At 36.8% G+C, this 16,152-nt stretch overlaps 1 protein-coding gene across 1 annotated transcript in view; it reads left to right on the top strand.

Moving 5' to 3' along the window:
- LRRC7 (leucine rich repeat containing 7) overlaps nucleotides 1-16,152 on the top strand; it is a 386,330-nt gene that overhangs the window by 74,630 nt on the left and 295,548 nt on the right. The window contains exon 3 of the mRNA XM_010848760.1: nucleotides 8,501-8,579. Within this exon, the coding sequence (XP_010847062.1) occupies nucleotides 8,501-8,579 (79 nt within the window). The remainder of the gene's footprint in view (nucleotides 1-8,500; nucleotides 8,580-16,152) is intronic.

Below are 16,152 nucleotides of genomic sequence, written 5' to 3'. Positions count from 1 at the left end.
AGGTCAGGTGGTCTGGTATTCCCATCTCTTTCAGAATTTTCCACAGTTTTTTGTGATCTACACAGTCAAAGGCTTTGGCATAGTCAATAAAGCAGAAATAGATGCTTTTCTGGAACTCTCTTCCTTTTTCAGTGATCCAGTGGATGTTGGCAATTTGATCTCTGGTTCCTCTGCCTTTTCTAAAATAAGCTTGAACATCTAAAAGTTCACAGTTCATGTATTGCTGAAGCCTGGCTTGGAGAATTTTGAGCATTACTTTACTTGCGTTAGGTAGGTTTATTCTTAGGTATTTAATTCTTTTTGTTGCAATGGTGAGTGGAATTGCTTCTTTAATTTATCTTTCAGATTTTTCGTTGTTAGTGCATAGGAATGCAAGAGATATGTGTGTATTGATTTTATATCCTACAACTTTACTAAATTCATTGATTGCTGCTGCTAAGTTGCTTCAGTCGTGTCTGACTGTGTGCAACTCCATAGACAGCAGCCCACCAGGCTCCCCTGTTCCTGGGATTCTCCAGGCAAGAACACTGGAGTGGGTTGCCATTACCTTCTCCAATGCATGAAAGTGAAATGTGAAAGTGAAGTCGCTCAGTTGTGTCCAATTCTTAGCGACCCCATGGACTGCAGCCCACCAGGCTCCTCCAACCACGGGATTTTCCAGGCAAGCGTACTGGAGTGGAGTGCCACTGCCTTCTCCAAAATTCATTGATTAGCTCTAGTGATTTTCTGGTAGCATCTCTAGGGTTTTCTATGAAGCAACAGTTAGAACTGGACATGGACCAGCAGACTGGTTCCAAATAGGAAAAGGAGTACGTCAAGGCTATATATTGTCACCCTGATAATTTAATTTGTATGCAGAGTACATCAAGAGAAACGCTGGGCTGGAAGAAGCACAAGCTGGTACCAAGACTGCTGGGAGAAATATCAGTAACCTCAGATATGCAGATGACACCACCCTTATGGCAGAAAGTGAAGAGGAACTAAAAAGCCTCTTGATGAAAGTGACAGTGGAGAGTGAAAAAGTTGATTTAAAGCTCAACATTCAGAAAACGAAGATCATGGCATCTGGTCCCATCACTTCATGGAAAATAGATGTGGGAACGGTGAAAACAGTGTCAGACTTTATTTTTTTCGGCTCCAAAATCACTGCAGATGGTGACTGCAGCCATGAAATTAAACGACGCTTACTCCTTGGAAGGAGAGTTATGACCAACCTAGATAGCATATTGAAAAGCCGAGATATTACTTTGCCCACAAAGGTCCATCTAGACAAGGCTATGGTTTTTCCAGTAGTCATGTATGGATGTGAGAGTTGGATGGTGAAGAAAGCTGAGCACCAAAGAATAGACGCTTTTGAACTGTGGTGCTGGAGAAGACTCTTGAGAGTCCCTTGTACTGCAAGGAGATCCAACCAGTCCATCCTAAAGGAGATCAGTCCTGGGTGTTCATTGGAAGGACTGACGCTGAAGCTAAAACTCCAGTACTTTGGCCACCTCATGTGAAGACTTGACTCACTGGAAAAGACCCTGATGCTGGGAGGGATTGGGGGCAGGAGAAGAAGGGGACGACAGAGGATGAGATGGCTGGATGGCATCACTGACTCAATGGACATGCGTTTGAGTGAACTCTGGGAGTTGGTGATGCACAGGGAGGCCTGGCATGCTGCAATTCATGTGGTTGCAAAGAGTAGGACATGAGTGACTGAACTGAACAGATATATAGTATAATGTCGTCTGCAGACATTGAGAGTTTTACTTCTTCGTTTCCATTCTGGATTCATTTCTTTTTCTTCTCTTAGTAGCATAGTTAGGACTTTCAAAACTGTATTGAATAATTGTGATAAGAGTGGGCACCCTTGTCTTGTTTCTGATCTTAAAGGAAATGCTTTCAGTTTTTTACCATTGTGAATAGTGTTTGCCATGGATTTATCACATATGTTTATTATGTTGAGGTAAATTCCTTTTATGCCCATTTCTGGGGAGTTTTTATCATAAATTGGTGTTAAATTTTTTTATAATGTTTCTCTGCATCTATTGAGATGATATCCTTTTCATCTTTCAGTTTTTGATATGGTGTATCACATTGATCGATTTGTGTATGTTGAAGAATCTTTGCATCCCTGAGATAAACCCTACTTGATCATAGTGCATGATTCTTTTAATATGTTGTTGGATTCTATTTGCTAGAATTTTGTTGAGAATTTTTGCATTTATGTTTATCAGTGATATTGGCTTGTAATTTTCTTTTTTTGTAATACCTTTGTCTAGTTTTGGTATCAGTGTGATGATGGCCCCATAGAATTTGTAAGTTTTCCTCCCTCTGCAATTTTTTGAAAGAGTTTGTGCAAGATAGTGTTAGCTCTTCTCTAAACATTTGGTAGAAATCACATATGAAGCTGTCTGGCCCTGAGCTTTTATTTGTTGGAATATTTTTGATCACAGTTTTGATTTCAGTGCTTATAATTGGTCTGTACATATTTTCTATTTCTTCCTGGTTTAGGCTGTACTTTTCTAGGAATTTGTCCATTTATTCCAGGTTGTCCATTAAATTAGCATATAGTTGCTCATATTATTAGTAGTCTCTTATAATCCTTTGTATTTCTGTGTTGTCTGTTATAACTTCTTTTTCATTTCTAATTTTATTGATTTGAATCTTCTCCCTCTTTTTTTAATGAATCTAGTTAATGGTTTGTCAATTTTGTTTCTCCTATCAAAGGGCCAGCTTTTAGTTTTATTGATCTTTGTTATTGCATCCTTCATTTTCTGTTCATTTATTTCTACTCTGATCTTTACAATTTCTTTCCTTCTACTAACTTAGGCAATTTTTTTCTTCTTCTTTTTCTTGTTCCTTCAAGTGTAAGGTTAGATTATTTTTTTGATGTTTTTCTAATTTCTTGAGGTAGACTTTTATTACTATAAACATCCCTCTTAGTTCTGCTTTTACTGTATCCCATAGGTTTTGAATTGTCTTGTTTTCATTGTCATTTGTCTCTAGGTTTTTTTTTTTTTTTTTTTTTTTTCCTCTTCAATTTTTTCAGTGACCACTTGGTTATTTAGAAGCATATTGTATAGCCTTCTTGGGCTTGTGTTGTTTATAGTTTTTTCCTTTGTAATTGGTATCTAGTCTTATTATGGTCAGAAAGAATGTTTGATACAATTTCAATTTTTTCAAATTTTACCAAGGCTTAATATATGACCCAGGATGTGATCTACCCTGGAGAATGTTCTGTGTGCATTTGGGAAAAGGTATATTCTACTGTTTTTGGGTGGAATGTCCTGTAGACATCAGTTAAGGTCCATCTGATTTTATGTGACATTTAAGGCTTATGTTTCCTTACTAATTTTAATTTGTCTGGATGATCTGTCCATTGGTGTGAGTGTGGTGTTAAAAGTCTCCCGTTATTGCTGTGTAACTATCGATTTCCCCTTTTGTATTTGTTAGTATTTGCCTTATGTATTGAGGTCCTCCTATGTTCGGTGCATATATATTTATAATTGTTATATTTTCTTCCTGGATTGATCCTTTGATGATTGCATAGTATTCTTCCTTGTCTCTTATAGCTGTCTTTATTTTAAAGTCTATTTTACCTGATATGAGTATTGCTACTTCCACTTTCTTTTGATTTCTATTTGCATAGAATATCTTTTTCCAGCCCATCACATTGGTCTTTATGTGTCTCTAGGTCTGAAGCAGGTCTCTTGTAGAAAACATATATAGAGGTCTTGTTTTTGTATCCATTCAGCCAATCTGTGTCTTTTGGTTGGATCACTTAATTCTTTTATATTTATGGTAATTATTGCTATGTATGATCCTATTACCACTTACTTTATTGTCTTGGATTTGTTTTTGTAGGCCTTTTCTTTCTGTGTTTCCTGTCTAGAGAAGTTCCTTTAGCTGTAAAGGAAGTTGTAAAGTTTAGAAGTTGTAACGTTGGTTTGGTGGTGCTGAATTCTCTTAACTTTTGCTTATCTGTAAATCTTTCAATTTCTCCTTAGAATCTGAATAAGATCCTTACTGGGTACAGTAATCTCGGTTGTTGGTTTTTTTTTCTTTTCATTGCTTTAAGTATATCCTGCCACTCCCTTCTTGCCTGTAGAGTTTCTCCTGAAAGATCAATCGTTAACCTTATTTGGATTCCTTTGTATGCTATTTGTTGCTTTTCCCTCACTACTTCTAATACTTTTGTTTGTGTTTCATTTTTGTTAGTTTGATTAATATCTATCTTGGTGTGTTTCGCTCTGCATTTTCTTGTATGGGACCCTGTGGGCTTCCTGGACTTTGGTAACTATTTCCTTTCCCATGTTAGGAAAGTTTTAGATTATAATCTCCTGAAATATTTTCTCATACTGTTTCTTTTTCTCTTCTTCTTCTGGGATTCCCTATAATTTGAATATTGGTGTATTTCATGTTGTCTCAGTGGTCTCTAAGACTGTCCTCATTTCATTCTTTTTTCTTATTCTTCTCTGCTTCAATTATTTCCACCATTCTATCTTCCAACTCACTTATGGGATTCCATTTTAATTCAACAGATTCAACTCTGAATGGTTTTTTAAGTTTAAACTTTAAACAATATAATGCAAGTTTTTAACAAATGATGTGGTAACATTTCACCACAGCAGGAGATTCCATTTTTAGCAGAAGATAAAGAGATACAGTCTTTTCTTTAAAATTCTACTATAGTTTGCTTCTGCTCCCATATCTTGGTTTACACACAATTTCAGCCAATATCAGCCAAAGGCGGACACCTGTGGAGATAAGGCATCAGCACACCGGCTTGTAATGAGCCCAGATTGGTGACTGAACAGAAAAAGCTAAAAGGAGAAAAGAAAAAGCCCTGTACCCTTTTTGGTTGCAGCTATCCTGAGTGATTATGAATACTCAGGAGAAATGTTGAGGATAGTTCGAAGGTTGCCTTATTGACTTCAGTGCCATTTTGTTAACATCTAGTTAATAAGGGCAGCTCTAGGTGTTATGACCTTTCCAAAAAAAAAAAAAAAGAATTGCTTTTCTCATCCAACTCATACATAATGGCACTCCTAAGACTTCTTGAGTTTTCATTAAGAAACCAGACACTTCAGCAGTAATTTTAGGATAGCATAGTTTCTGATGAATTTTCACATAGAAAGAAGTGGCTGAGAAACATCCCCACAAAACTTTCATACCCTGACTTTTCAGTGGTAAATGACCTGTTTGGTTTGGTTATCCTCCTGCTGCTTTGCTCGACCTCAAGATCCTATGAACATGGTGGTCTAGATCACCTTCCTAGAATCTAGGAAGGTGAGGATTTACTTTCCCATTTATCTATCATCAAAAAATTGATCTAAATCCTACCACAAACTGTTCCTTATCCTTCTGTCAGATATGAAGTACTTGGCAGGACTAGTGCTTCATGCTTAATAATATTTTCAAGGTGAAAGTGTTAGTCACTTAGTCACACCCAGCTCTTTGTGACTCAATAGACTCTAGCCCTTCAGGCACCTCTGTCCATGGGATTCTCCAGGGAAGAATACTGGAGTGGATTGCCATTTCCTCCTCCAGGGGATTTTCTCAACCCAGGAATTGAACCCACTTCACCTGCACCTCCTGATTTACAGGCAGATTCTTAATTGCTGAATCACTGGGGAAGCCCAATAGTTTCAAAACTAGAGACCAATCAGTACTGCAGGGATATAGCAATGGCTTCTTATAGCCATTTTCTCTTCTAACTTTTGTAGGGCTTATTAGAGTCATTTTTCAGTAACTATGAGGGATGAGTTCCAGAAGCCCTATGGATACCAAAATCCACAGGTGCTGAAGTCCCATATATAAAATGATGGGATATTTAGATGTAACCTATGCACAGAAGCAGAAGATATTAAGAAGAGGTAGCAAGAATATAAAATGGTGGAATATTTACATATAACCTATGTAACAGAAGCAGAAGATATTAAGAAGAAATGGCAAGTATACACAGAAGAACAATACAAAAAGATCTTCACGACCCAGATAATCATGATGGTGTGATCACCAACCTAGAGACAGACATCCTGGAATGAAAAGTCAAGTGGGTCTTAGGAAGCACCACTACTAACAAAGCTAGTGGAGGTAAATGGAATTCCAATTGAGCTATTTCAAATCCCAAAAGATGATGCTGTGAAAGTGATGCACTCAATATGCCAGCAAATATGGAAAACTCAGCTGTGACCACAAGACTTAAAAAGGTCAGTTTTCATTCCAATCCCAGAGAAAGGCAATGCCAAAGAATGCTCAAGCTACTGCACAATTGTACTCATCTCACACGCTAGTAAAGTAATGATCAAAATCCTCCAAGCCAGGCTTCAACAATATGTGAACCATGAACTTGCAGATGTTCAAGCTGGTCTTAGAAAAGGCAGAGGAACCAGAGATCAAATTGCCAACATCTGCTGGATCATTGAAAAAACAAGAGAGTTCCAGAAAAACATCTACTTCTGCTTTATTGACTATGCCAAAGCCTTTGACAATGTGAACCACAACAAACTGTGGAAAATTATTAAAGAGATGGGAGTACCAGACCACCTGACCTGCCTCCTGAGAAATCTATATGCAGGTCAAGAAGCAACAGTTAGAACTGGACATGGAACAATGACTGGTTCCAAATAGGGAAAGGAGTACGTCAAGGCTGTATATTGTCACCCTGCTTATTTAATTATATTCTGAGTACATCATGAGAAAGGCTGGGCTGGAAGAAGGACAAGCTGGAATCAAGATTGCCAGGAGAAATATCAATAACCTCAGATATGCAGATGACACCATCCTTATGGCAGAAAGTGAAGAGGAACTAAAGAGCCTCTAGATGAAAGTGCAAGAGGAGAGTGAACAAGTTGGCTTAAAACTCAACATTCAAAAAACTAAGATCACAGCATCTGGTCCCATCACTTCATGGCAAATAGATGGGGATATAATGGCAGGCTTTATTTTTGGGGGCTCCAAAATCACTGCAGATGGTGACTGCAGCCATGAAATTAAAAATGCTTGCTCCTTGGAAGAAAAGTTATGACCAATGTAGACAGCATATTAAAAGCAGAGACATTACTTTGCCAATGAAGGTCCGTCTAGTCAAAGCTATGGTTTTTCCAGTAATTATGTATGGATATGAAAGTTGGACTATAAAGAGAGCTGAGTGCCAAAGAATTGATGCTTTTGAATGGTGGTATTGGAAAAGGCTCTTGAGAGTCCCTTGGACTGCAAGGAGATCCAACCAGTCCATCCTAAAGGAAATCAGTCCTGAATATTCATTTGAAGGGCTTATGTTGAAGCTGAAACTCCAATACTTTGCCCACCTGATGTGAAGAACTGACTGATCTGAAAAGACCCTGATGCTGGGAAAGATTAAAGGCAGGAGGAAAAGGGGACGACAGAGGGTGAGATGGTTGGACGGCATCACCAACTCAACGGACATGACTTTGAGTTAACTTCAGGAGTTGGCGATGGACAGGGAGGCCTGGCATGCTGCAGTCCATAGGGTCTCAAAGAATTGGACACGACTGAGCAACTGAACTGAACTGAACCTATACACATACACCTGTGTACTTTAAGTCATCTCTAGATTACTTATAATACTTAATGAGATATATATGCTATGTAAATAGTTGCCAGTGTGTAGCAAATTTGAGTTTTGCTTTCTGGAAATTTCTGAGGTTTTATTTAAAAAAATATTTCCTACCTGCCTCTTTGTTAATCCGTCAATGTGAAACTTATGGTTATGGAGGCCAACTATTTGTTTAACTCATTTTTATATACTGATTGTAACATCCACTGCATCTTTTATTCCTCTGACTATCACATTTATGGATTAAGTTGTGGCTTACTGATTTTGAGTAAGAAAAATTCGTGTTTTTCTGTCACAAAGCCAACAGCACAGCTGTGACAGCAGATGAGCAGCTCTCCAAGGGCAATCAGCCATCTGGCCACCTCAGAGACTCCAGAGAGGATTCCAGGAAGGGCTGCTCACCTAGTCACCCTCTCAGGCAGATGCAGAGTGCACTGTGTGTCAGCTAGGGAGAGTTGTATAAAATGTTTTAGGGCTTCTGAATCGTTTGGGGATGTCTATTGATTTATGATTTTTCCTTAGATGTCTTTCCATTGTGCATGTTCAGTCTTCCCAACCTTATAAAATGAAAGGAGCAAGCAAAGACTTTATTTTGTTTTCTTATATCTGCTGGTTTCCCCTTCCTTTTGTTGGTTTCTATGATAACTAAATAAGCCCAACTATTCTTTTCTTTAGATTAGTAAATAGCCGAGATCTATCTTATACTAAATTTTTCTCAGTTTTTGTCTAATTTCCAATTATTACTTCATAAAATATAACTCAGTATTCACATTTTATTTTTAAAACATATACGTGTACTATACGACACTAATGTATTATTAAGTTTTTATTCTTACTTAATGATTATCCATATGGTGTTTACACTATGTATTATTCTGAATGTTAAACTATAGTTTAGTATATTTTCATGTACTCTTTTTCTAATTTTAGGTGTACAAGAATTTCCAGAAAACATAAAGTGCTGTAAGTGTTTAACAATTATTGAAGCCAGTGTCAATCCCATTTCTAAGTGAGTATGAGTCATCACATTTTATTTATCTTTGTGTTTCCAGGGATAAAACAATAAAGATAAAAGAAGCTCACATAGTAAATGAATTTTAAGTGCTGTCTTTAAAATTCAATTTAATAGAATATTGGTAAAGAATAATCAAATCAGAATAGTTCAACAAAAGATGATTAAAGCATTGCTGAGTAACAGTGAAGGCCTAATTGGCACAGATGGCATTACTTTACAGCAAACTATATCATTTTTTGTGGCTATCAGGTGACATTCCATGGAAAAGCACCAAAACTAAGAAAACAGTAATTAGTTGTGGTCGTGCTGAAAAATTAGCATCGTGGTTCTGATGAAAGTTCAAGAAAGCACAAGAGTGTAAGGTGCATGAAATTAGTTGATAATGTGGTTCAAGCTGGAAAATGAATTAAGTATGATCTGAAAAAAGGACTATTTAAGTACCAGTGATTACATGAAGAGGGAAAAAGTTAATTCTATGAGGATAGCCAAATGGAAGACATGGATGGTAAAGATGCTGTGACCAGAAGTAGGGTATTTATGTGTTACGATCTGTTAGTAGAGCAATGCCATGGGAAATTAAAATTCAGCATGTGACCATGTTTCAAATTACAATTATGTCATAGTGATAGAGTGTACTGTGGAATCAAATAAGTCAAGAAACTACGACATGAATGGCTTCGGTGAGTCATGAACCTGAATGTTAAAGTTATTTAACCAAAAAATCTGGAAAGTCTATTGAAAGGTGTAGTAATATTTGAAAGTGGTTGAATTTATTCAGTGGTATTGGGATGCAGGTAATGAGTTGCAAAGTAAGACTGGTATTTTAATTATACAAAAACTGACAGAAGGATTTGAGAAAATTCCTTCAGTCCTTTGTCCACATAGAGAAGGGAGACAGGGAGAAACTAAAGTTCAATTAATCAATCTAGTGTTTCCAGAAGACAAAAGAAGGCATTTAACGGGAAATTTTTCTCCAGTAGGGTTGAGGATAGATAGTAGAGGGGATGGTTTCTCTATAGATCATAAAAAGAGGATGTAAGTGAGACAAGAAGTGAAATAGAATGTAAAAGGATAAGTTTAGATGAGGCTCTTTACAGTAAATGGTTAGTGAAATAATTTGAGGCCTTTAGTAGAAAGTGTGGAGCATTAAGGAACAAACTATGATTGAAAGATACAAATTTTCTACCTCAAATGTAAAATATGGTGCAGAAAAAAAATGTGAAAAGTATTCTTCAAAAAACTTAGACCAAAATGCAACTTTCTCATAAAAGAAATAAATATTGCTGACTTATCACAAAAAGACTCTAAATATGTCATTGACTTAAGTCATAATCCAGGGCAGATGATTAATTGTTTTGATTTCTAGTTCTTTAATTCTAATAGCTCATTGTATTTAGGAATCATCATCAGGTCTTTGGGGGTGGAAGTCAGATAATAAATTACAAAAGCTTAAAATCTATAGTTTTATTGACTATGTCTCTGAATTACTCTCATACATTTAACTTTTCAAAAGATAAATGAATATAACCAATTTCATCAAAAAATGTCTAACACTAAAAGCAAGTTTGGTAATTCATTTAAAAAATCACTCAAAAGAAAAGTCAATTTAGGGAAAAAAAGTTACTCAAAAGAAAAATCAAATTCCCGTGGTTTTGCCTTTCCCAAAATATCATATAAATAATGCCATACTTTGTGTGTTTTTACTTACACAGTGATTTTAAGATTTATTCCTGCCATTTCAAGAATTCTACTACATTCCCATTTATTTCTAGGTAGAATTCCTTTGTATGAATATAGCACAAGCTGTTTACATATTCCTCAGTTGATAGATATTTAGGTTGTTTCTAGTTTGGAGCTCTTATGAATAAAGTAGCTATAAACATTTCGGTACAAGTGTTTGTGTAAGCATCTGTTTTCACTTCTACTAAGCGAACAACTAGGAGTAGTTTTCTGCATAGTGAGGTACGTGTATGTATCACCTTATAAGAAATTTCCAAACTGTTTTCAAAATAGCTATTTCATTGTGCATTCCCATCAGCAATCTATTAGATTTTCCATTATTCCTTATTATTGTCAGGATCTGATACTATCAGTTGTTTAATTTTTTTTCTATTTTAGCCATTCTAGTAGATACAGTATCTCTTTGTTATAACTCACTGTAGTTTTAATTTACAGTTTTAAAATCAAATTAAATTCTTTCCTTGTATTTCTTTAAAATATTATTGCTTCTTTGATAAAAGTTCAGGTTTTTTTTCATATTTATTGAGTTCTCTTTAATATTGTATTATAGAAATTCTTTATGAATTCTGGCTAAAAATCGGATACCTTTAGTCAGAATTTAATTTGATTTTAAAACTGCAAATATTTGCTCTTATGACTTAGCTTTGCACTTCCTGAACAGTAACTTTCAAAGATCAAAAGATTTTCATTTTGATGAGGCCCTATTTATAATTTTTTATTATTTATTCTTCTTGTTGCTATCTAAGAGATCTTTACTATTGATAAATCATAGTTATAAAGATTTTCCCCTAAGCTTTCCTTTGGAACTTTTGTAGTTTTGATTTTACAGTTAGGTCTATGATCCATTTAAAGTTGCTTTTTGTTTATATGTATGGTGTGTGTGTGTTGTGCTTCTCTTTTTTCTTTATTTATTGCATTTTATTTGTTCCAGTACCATTTGTTGAAAATTTTATCCTTTTTTGTAGATAAAATTATCTGAGTATCTGTTTTGTAAGTCAGTGGATCTTATGTGTTTGGATCCATTTCTGGATTCTATATTTTTGTGTTAATCTATATGCCTCTCCTAATACCAGTTTTACACTATCTCAATTACTGTAGCTTTGTAATAATTTACACAGTCAGGGAATGTGAGTCCTTCAACCTTTTTCTTCTTTATCAAATTATTTGGGCTCTTCTATTTCCTTTCCTTTTCCATATATTTTTTTAATAAGCTTGCCAGTTTCTACAAAAATATGAAAATCTTATGGAATTTTGATAATAGTTGTATTGAATCTGTAGATAAATTTGAGCAGAATTGACATGTCAAAAATATTGAGTATTCCTTTCCCTAAACATAGTGCATATCTATTTTGCTCCAAGTATTTCAGGTTTGGGGGTAATTATAAATGATTTATTTATTACAAAAACACAATTGCTTATTGTATGTTGACCTTAAATCCTGCAGCTTTAAATAGATTCATTTAATGTTACTAATAAATATTTTGTAAATTTGAAGAAGAAAGCATACAATTTTCTAGTAAATCATCATGTCACCTGGGAATAAAGAAAGTTTTATTTCATTCTTCCCAATCTATAATTCATTAATTTATTTCTTTAGCCTTATTGTCCTGGCTAGGACCTTCTATATAATGTTGAATAGAAGAGGTGAAAACAGACACCATTGCCTTGTTCTCAATCTTAAGGAGAAAGCATTCAGACTTTCACCATTATGTTTGTATGTATCAATCCTGAATGTTATTTTTTTAATACATTCCCTTTATCAGGCTGAGGAAATTTTAAATAACCTATTTCTCACTTCCTTTTAAGCTCTTACCAACAGGGTTATCAAAGCTTAGATTCCTACTTTCAAACTTTTGAAGAAAATCTAAGCTTTCTCTATAACACTCTTCAATATTTGTGCAGTCTCTGACCACTTCCTGACTCCAAAGTCACTCCACATTTTTTAGGAATTTATTACAGCAGAATCCCAATTTCAGATACCAAAATCAGTGTCAGTTTTATAATTCTGTACAAGAAATCACCACACACTTAGTGTTTAAAACAATATACATTTGTTATCTTTTAGTTTATGTGAATCAGGAATCTAGGCATGCTATAGCTGGGTTCACTTTTTGAGATTTTCACCAGGCTACTATCAAAGCAACAGTCAACCTATAATCTCATCTGGAGGCGTAACTGGAAAAAAAATCCATTTTCAACCTCATTCAACTTATTGGCAGAATTCATTTCCTTGCTGTCATAAACCTGTGAGCCCCAGCATTTTTCTGGCTGACAGCTAGAAGCCATTCTTGAATCCTAAATGCTAGTGCAATCCCCAGTCAGGTGACCCTCTCCATACATAGTTCACAACACAGCATCTTGTTTCTTCAGGGCAAACAGATGAGTAGAGTGAGCATCCTACTAAGAGAGAGGTGTATAACATACTATAGTTTAGAGAATGACATCCTATTTGCCACAGTCCATTAATCAGAAGCAAAGCACAAGTCCTACCAGTACTCAAGAGGAGAAGATTTTGCAAAGGCATAAACTTCTAAGGCTCCAAAATCACTGCAGATATTGACTGCAGCCATGAAATTAAAGACGCTTGCTCCTTGGAAGAGAAACTATGACAAACATAGACAGCATATCAAAAAGCAGAAACATTACTGTGCCAACAAAAGTCCATATAGTCAAAGCTATAGTTTTTCCAGTAGTCATGTATGGATGTAAAAATTGGAACATAAAGAAGGCTGAGTGCTAAAGAACTGATACATTTGAACTGTGATGTTGGAGAAGACTCTTGACAGTCCCTTGGACTATAAGGATAAAACCAGTCAATCCTAAAAGGAATCAATCCTGAATATTCATTTAAGGGACTGATGCTGAGGCTGAAATTCCAATACTTTGGTAACTTGATGCAAAGAGCTGACTCACTGGAAAAGCCCCTTATGCTGGGAAAGATTGAAGGAGAAGGGTATGACAGAAGACGAGATTGTTGGATGGCATCACCAATTCAATGGACATTAGTTTGAGCAAGCTCTAGGAGATAGTGAAGGACAGGGAAGTCTGGCATGCTCCAGTTAATGGGGTCACAAAGAGTGGGACACAAATGAGAGACTGAACAACAATGAAACTTATAGGGGCTTCCAGGTGGCACTAGTGGTAAAGAATCTGCCTGCCAATGCAAGAGACACAGGAAACGTGGGTTTGATCCCACATTTGGGTGAGGATCCCACTTTTGGGTGATTACTCACCCAGAGCCAAACATCCTGTAATGCGAAGTCAAGTTGGCCTTGGGAAGCATCACTCTGGGCAAAGCTAGTGGAGGTGATGGAATTCTAGCTGAGCTATTTAAAATCCTAAAAGATGATGCTGTGAAAGTGCTGCACTCAATATGCCAGCAAATATGGAAAACTCAGCAGTGGCCACAGGACTGGAAGAGCTCACTTTTCATTCCAATCCCAAAGAAAGGCAATGCCAAAGAATGTTCAAACTACCGCACAATTGCACTCATCTCACACACTAGCAAAGTAATGATCAAAATTCTCCAAGCCAGGCTTCAACAGAAGGTGAACTGTGAACTTGCAGATGTTCAAGCTGGATATAGAAAATGCAGAGGAACCAGAGATCAAATTGCCAACATCCGGTGGATCATCAAAAAAGCAAGAGACTTCCAGAAAAACATCTACTTCTGCTTTGTTGACTCTGCCAAAGCCTTTGATTGTGTGGACCACAACAAACTGTGGAAAATTCTGAAAGAGATGGGAATACCAGACCATCTGACCTGCCTCTTGAGAAATCTATATGCAGGTCAAGAAGCAACAGTTAGAACTGGACATGGAACAACACACTGGTTCCAAATTGGGAAAGGAGTATGTCAAGGCTATATATTGTCACCCTGCTTATTTAATTATATTCTGAGTACATCATGAAAAATGCTGGTCTGGATGAAGCACAAACTGGAATCAAGATTGCCTGGAGAGATATCAACAACCTCAGATATGCAAATGACACCACCCTTATGGCAGAAAGAGAAGAAGAATGAAAGAGCCTCTTGATGAAAGTGAAAGAGAACAGTGAAAAAGTTGACTTAAAACTCAATATTCAGAAAACTCAGATCGTGGCATCCAGTCCCATCACTGCATGGCAAATAGATGGGAAACAATAGGAACAGTGAGAGATTTTACTTTGGGAGGACTCCAAAATCATTGCAGTTGGTGATTGCAGCCATGGAATTAAAAGACGCTTACTCCTTGGAAGGAAAGTTATGACCAATCTATATAGCATATTAAAAAGCAGAGACATTAATTTGCCAACAAAAGTCCATCTAGTCAAAGCTATGGTTTTTCCAGTAGTCATGTATGGATGTTAATTTGGACTATAAAGAAAGCTGAGCACCAAAGAATTGATGCTTTTGAACTGTGGTGTTGGAGAAGACTCTTGAGAGTCCCCTGGACTGCAAAGAGATCAAAGCAGTCAATTGTAAAGGAAATCAATCCTGAATATTCATTGGAAAGATTGATGCTGAAGCTGAAACTCCAATACTTCACCCACTTGATGGGATGAACTGACTCATTGGAAAAGACCCTGATGCTGGGAAAGATTCAAGGCAGGAAGAGAAGGGGACAACAGAGCATGAGATATTGGATGGCATCACTGACTCGTTGGACATGAGTTTGAGTAAGCTCCAGGAGTTGGTGATGGACAGGGGATTCCGGCGTGCTGCAGACCATGAGGTTGCAAAGATAGGGACACAACTTAGCGACTGAACTGAACTGAACTGCGTCTGGAAGGTCTCCAGGAGTAAGAAATGGCACCACACTCAAGTATTCTTGCCAGAAAAATTCCATGGGCAGGGAAACCTAGTGGGCTACTGTCCATAGGGCTGCAGAGAGTCCCACACAACTAGCAACTAAGCAGCAGCAGCAGCAAATTTCTAGAAGAGATCTTGGGGACACCTTAGAATATAGCCAATCTTTGATATCTGTTTTGCTCAGAATTTTTGTTGTCAAGAGATGTTGAGTTTTGTCAAAGTTTTTGTTTTATTTTTTAAAATAATATCTATTGCCACAATGATATACATAAACTTACCTGGTCATAAAATATTATGCATTTTATACATGAATGCCTCTGATTTGATAGTATCTTCTAAGGATTTTCCCATCTATATTCGTGAGGCATATTAGCCTGAAATTTTTTTCATATAATTTCTCTGTCTGCTTTTGGTATCAAGGTAAAACTGGCCTCATTAAAATAGTTGGGAAATGTCATCTTCTATTTCCTGTAAGAAATTATATAGTATTGGAATTATTTCTTCCCTAAGTATTGATAGAATGTGCAAGTGGAACATTCAAGCCTGAGCTTTTCTTTATGGGAAAGTTTTAATTACAAATTTAATTTCCATAATACCTATCAGATCAGATCAGTCACTCAGTCGTGTCCAACTCATTGCAACCCCATGAATCACAGCATGCCAGGCCTCCCTGTCCATCACCAACTCCCAGAGTTCACTCAGACTCACGTCCATCGAGTCAGTGATGCCATCCAGCCATCTCATCCTCTGTCGTCCCCTTCTCCTCCTGCCCCCAATCCCTCCCAGCATCAGAGTCTTTTCCAATGAGTCAACTCTTCACATGAGGTGGCCAAAGTACTGGAGTTTCAGCTTTAGCGTCATTCCTTCCAAAGAAATCTCAGGGCTGATCTCCTTCAGAATGGACTAGTTGGATCTCCTTCAGAATGGACTAGTTGGATCTCCTTGCAGTCCAAGGGACTCTGAACAGTCTTCTCCAACACCACAGTTCAAAAGAGTCAATTCTTCAGCACTCAGCTTTCTTCACAGTCCAGCTCT

The sequence above is a fragment of the Bison bison genome, unplaced genomic scaffold (assembly GCF_000754665.1).
Source record: "Bison bison bison isolate TAMUID 2011002044 unplaced genomic scaffold, Bison_UMD1.0 scf7180017864271, whole genome shotgun sequence".
Classification (NCBI taxonomy): Eukaryota; Metazoa; Chordata; class Mammalia; order Artiodactyla; family Bovidae; genus Bison; species Bison bison.
This window is presented reverse-complemented; position numbering and strand designations above follow the sequence as displayed.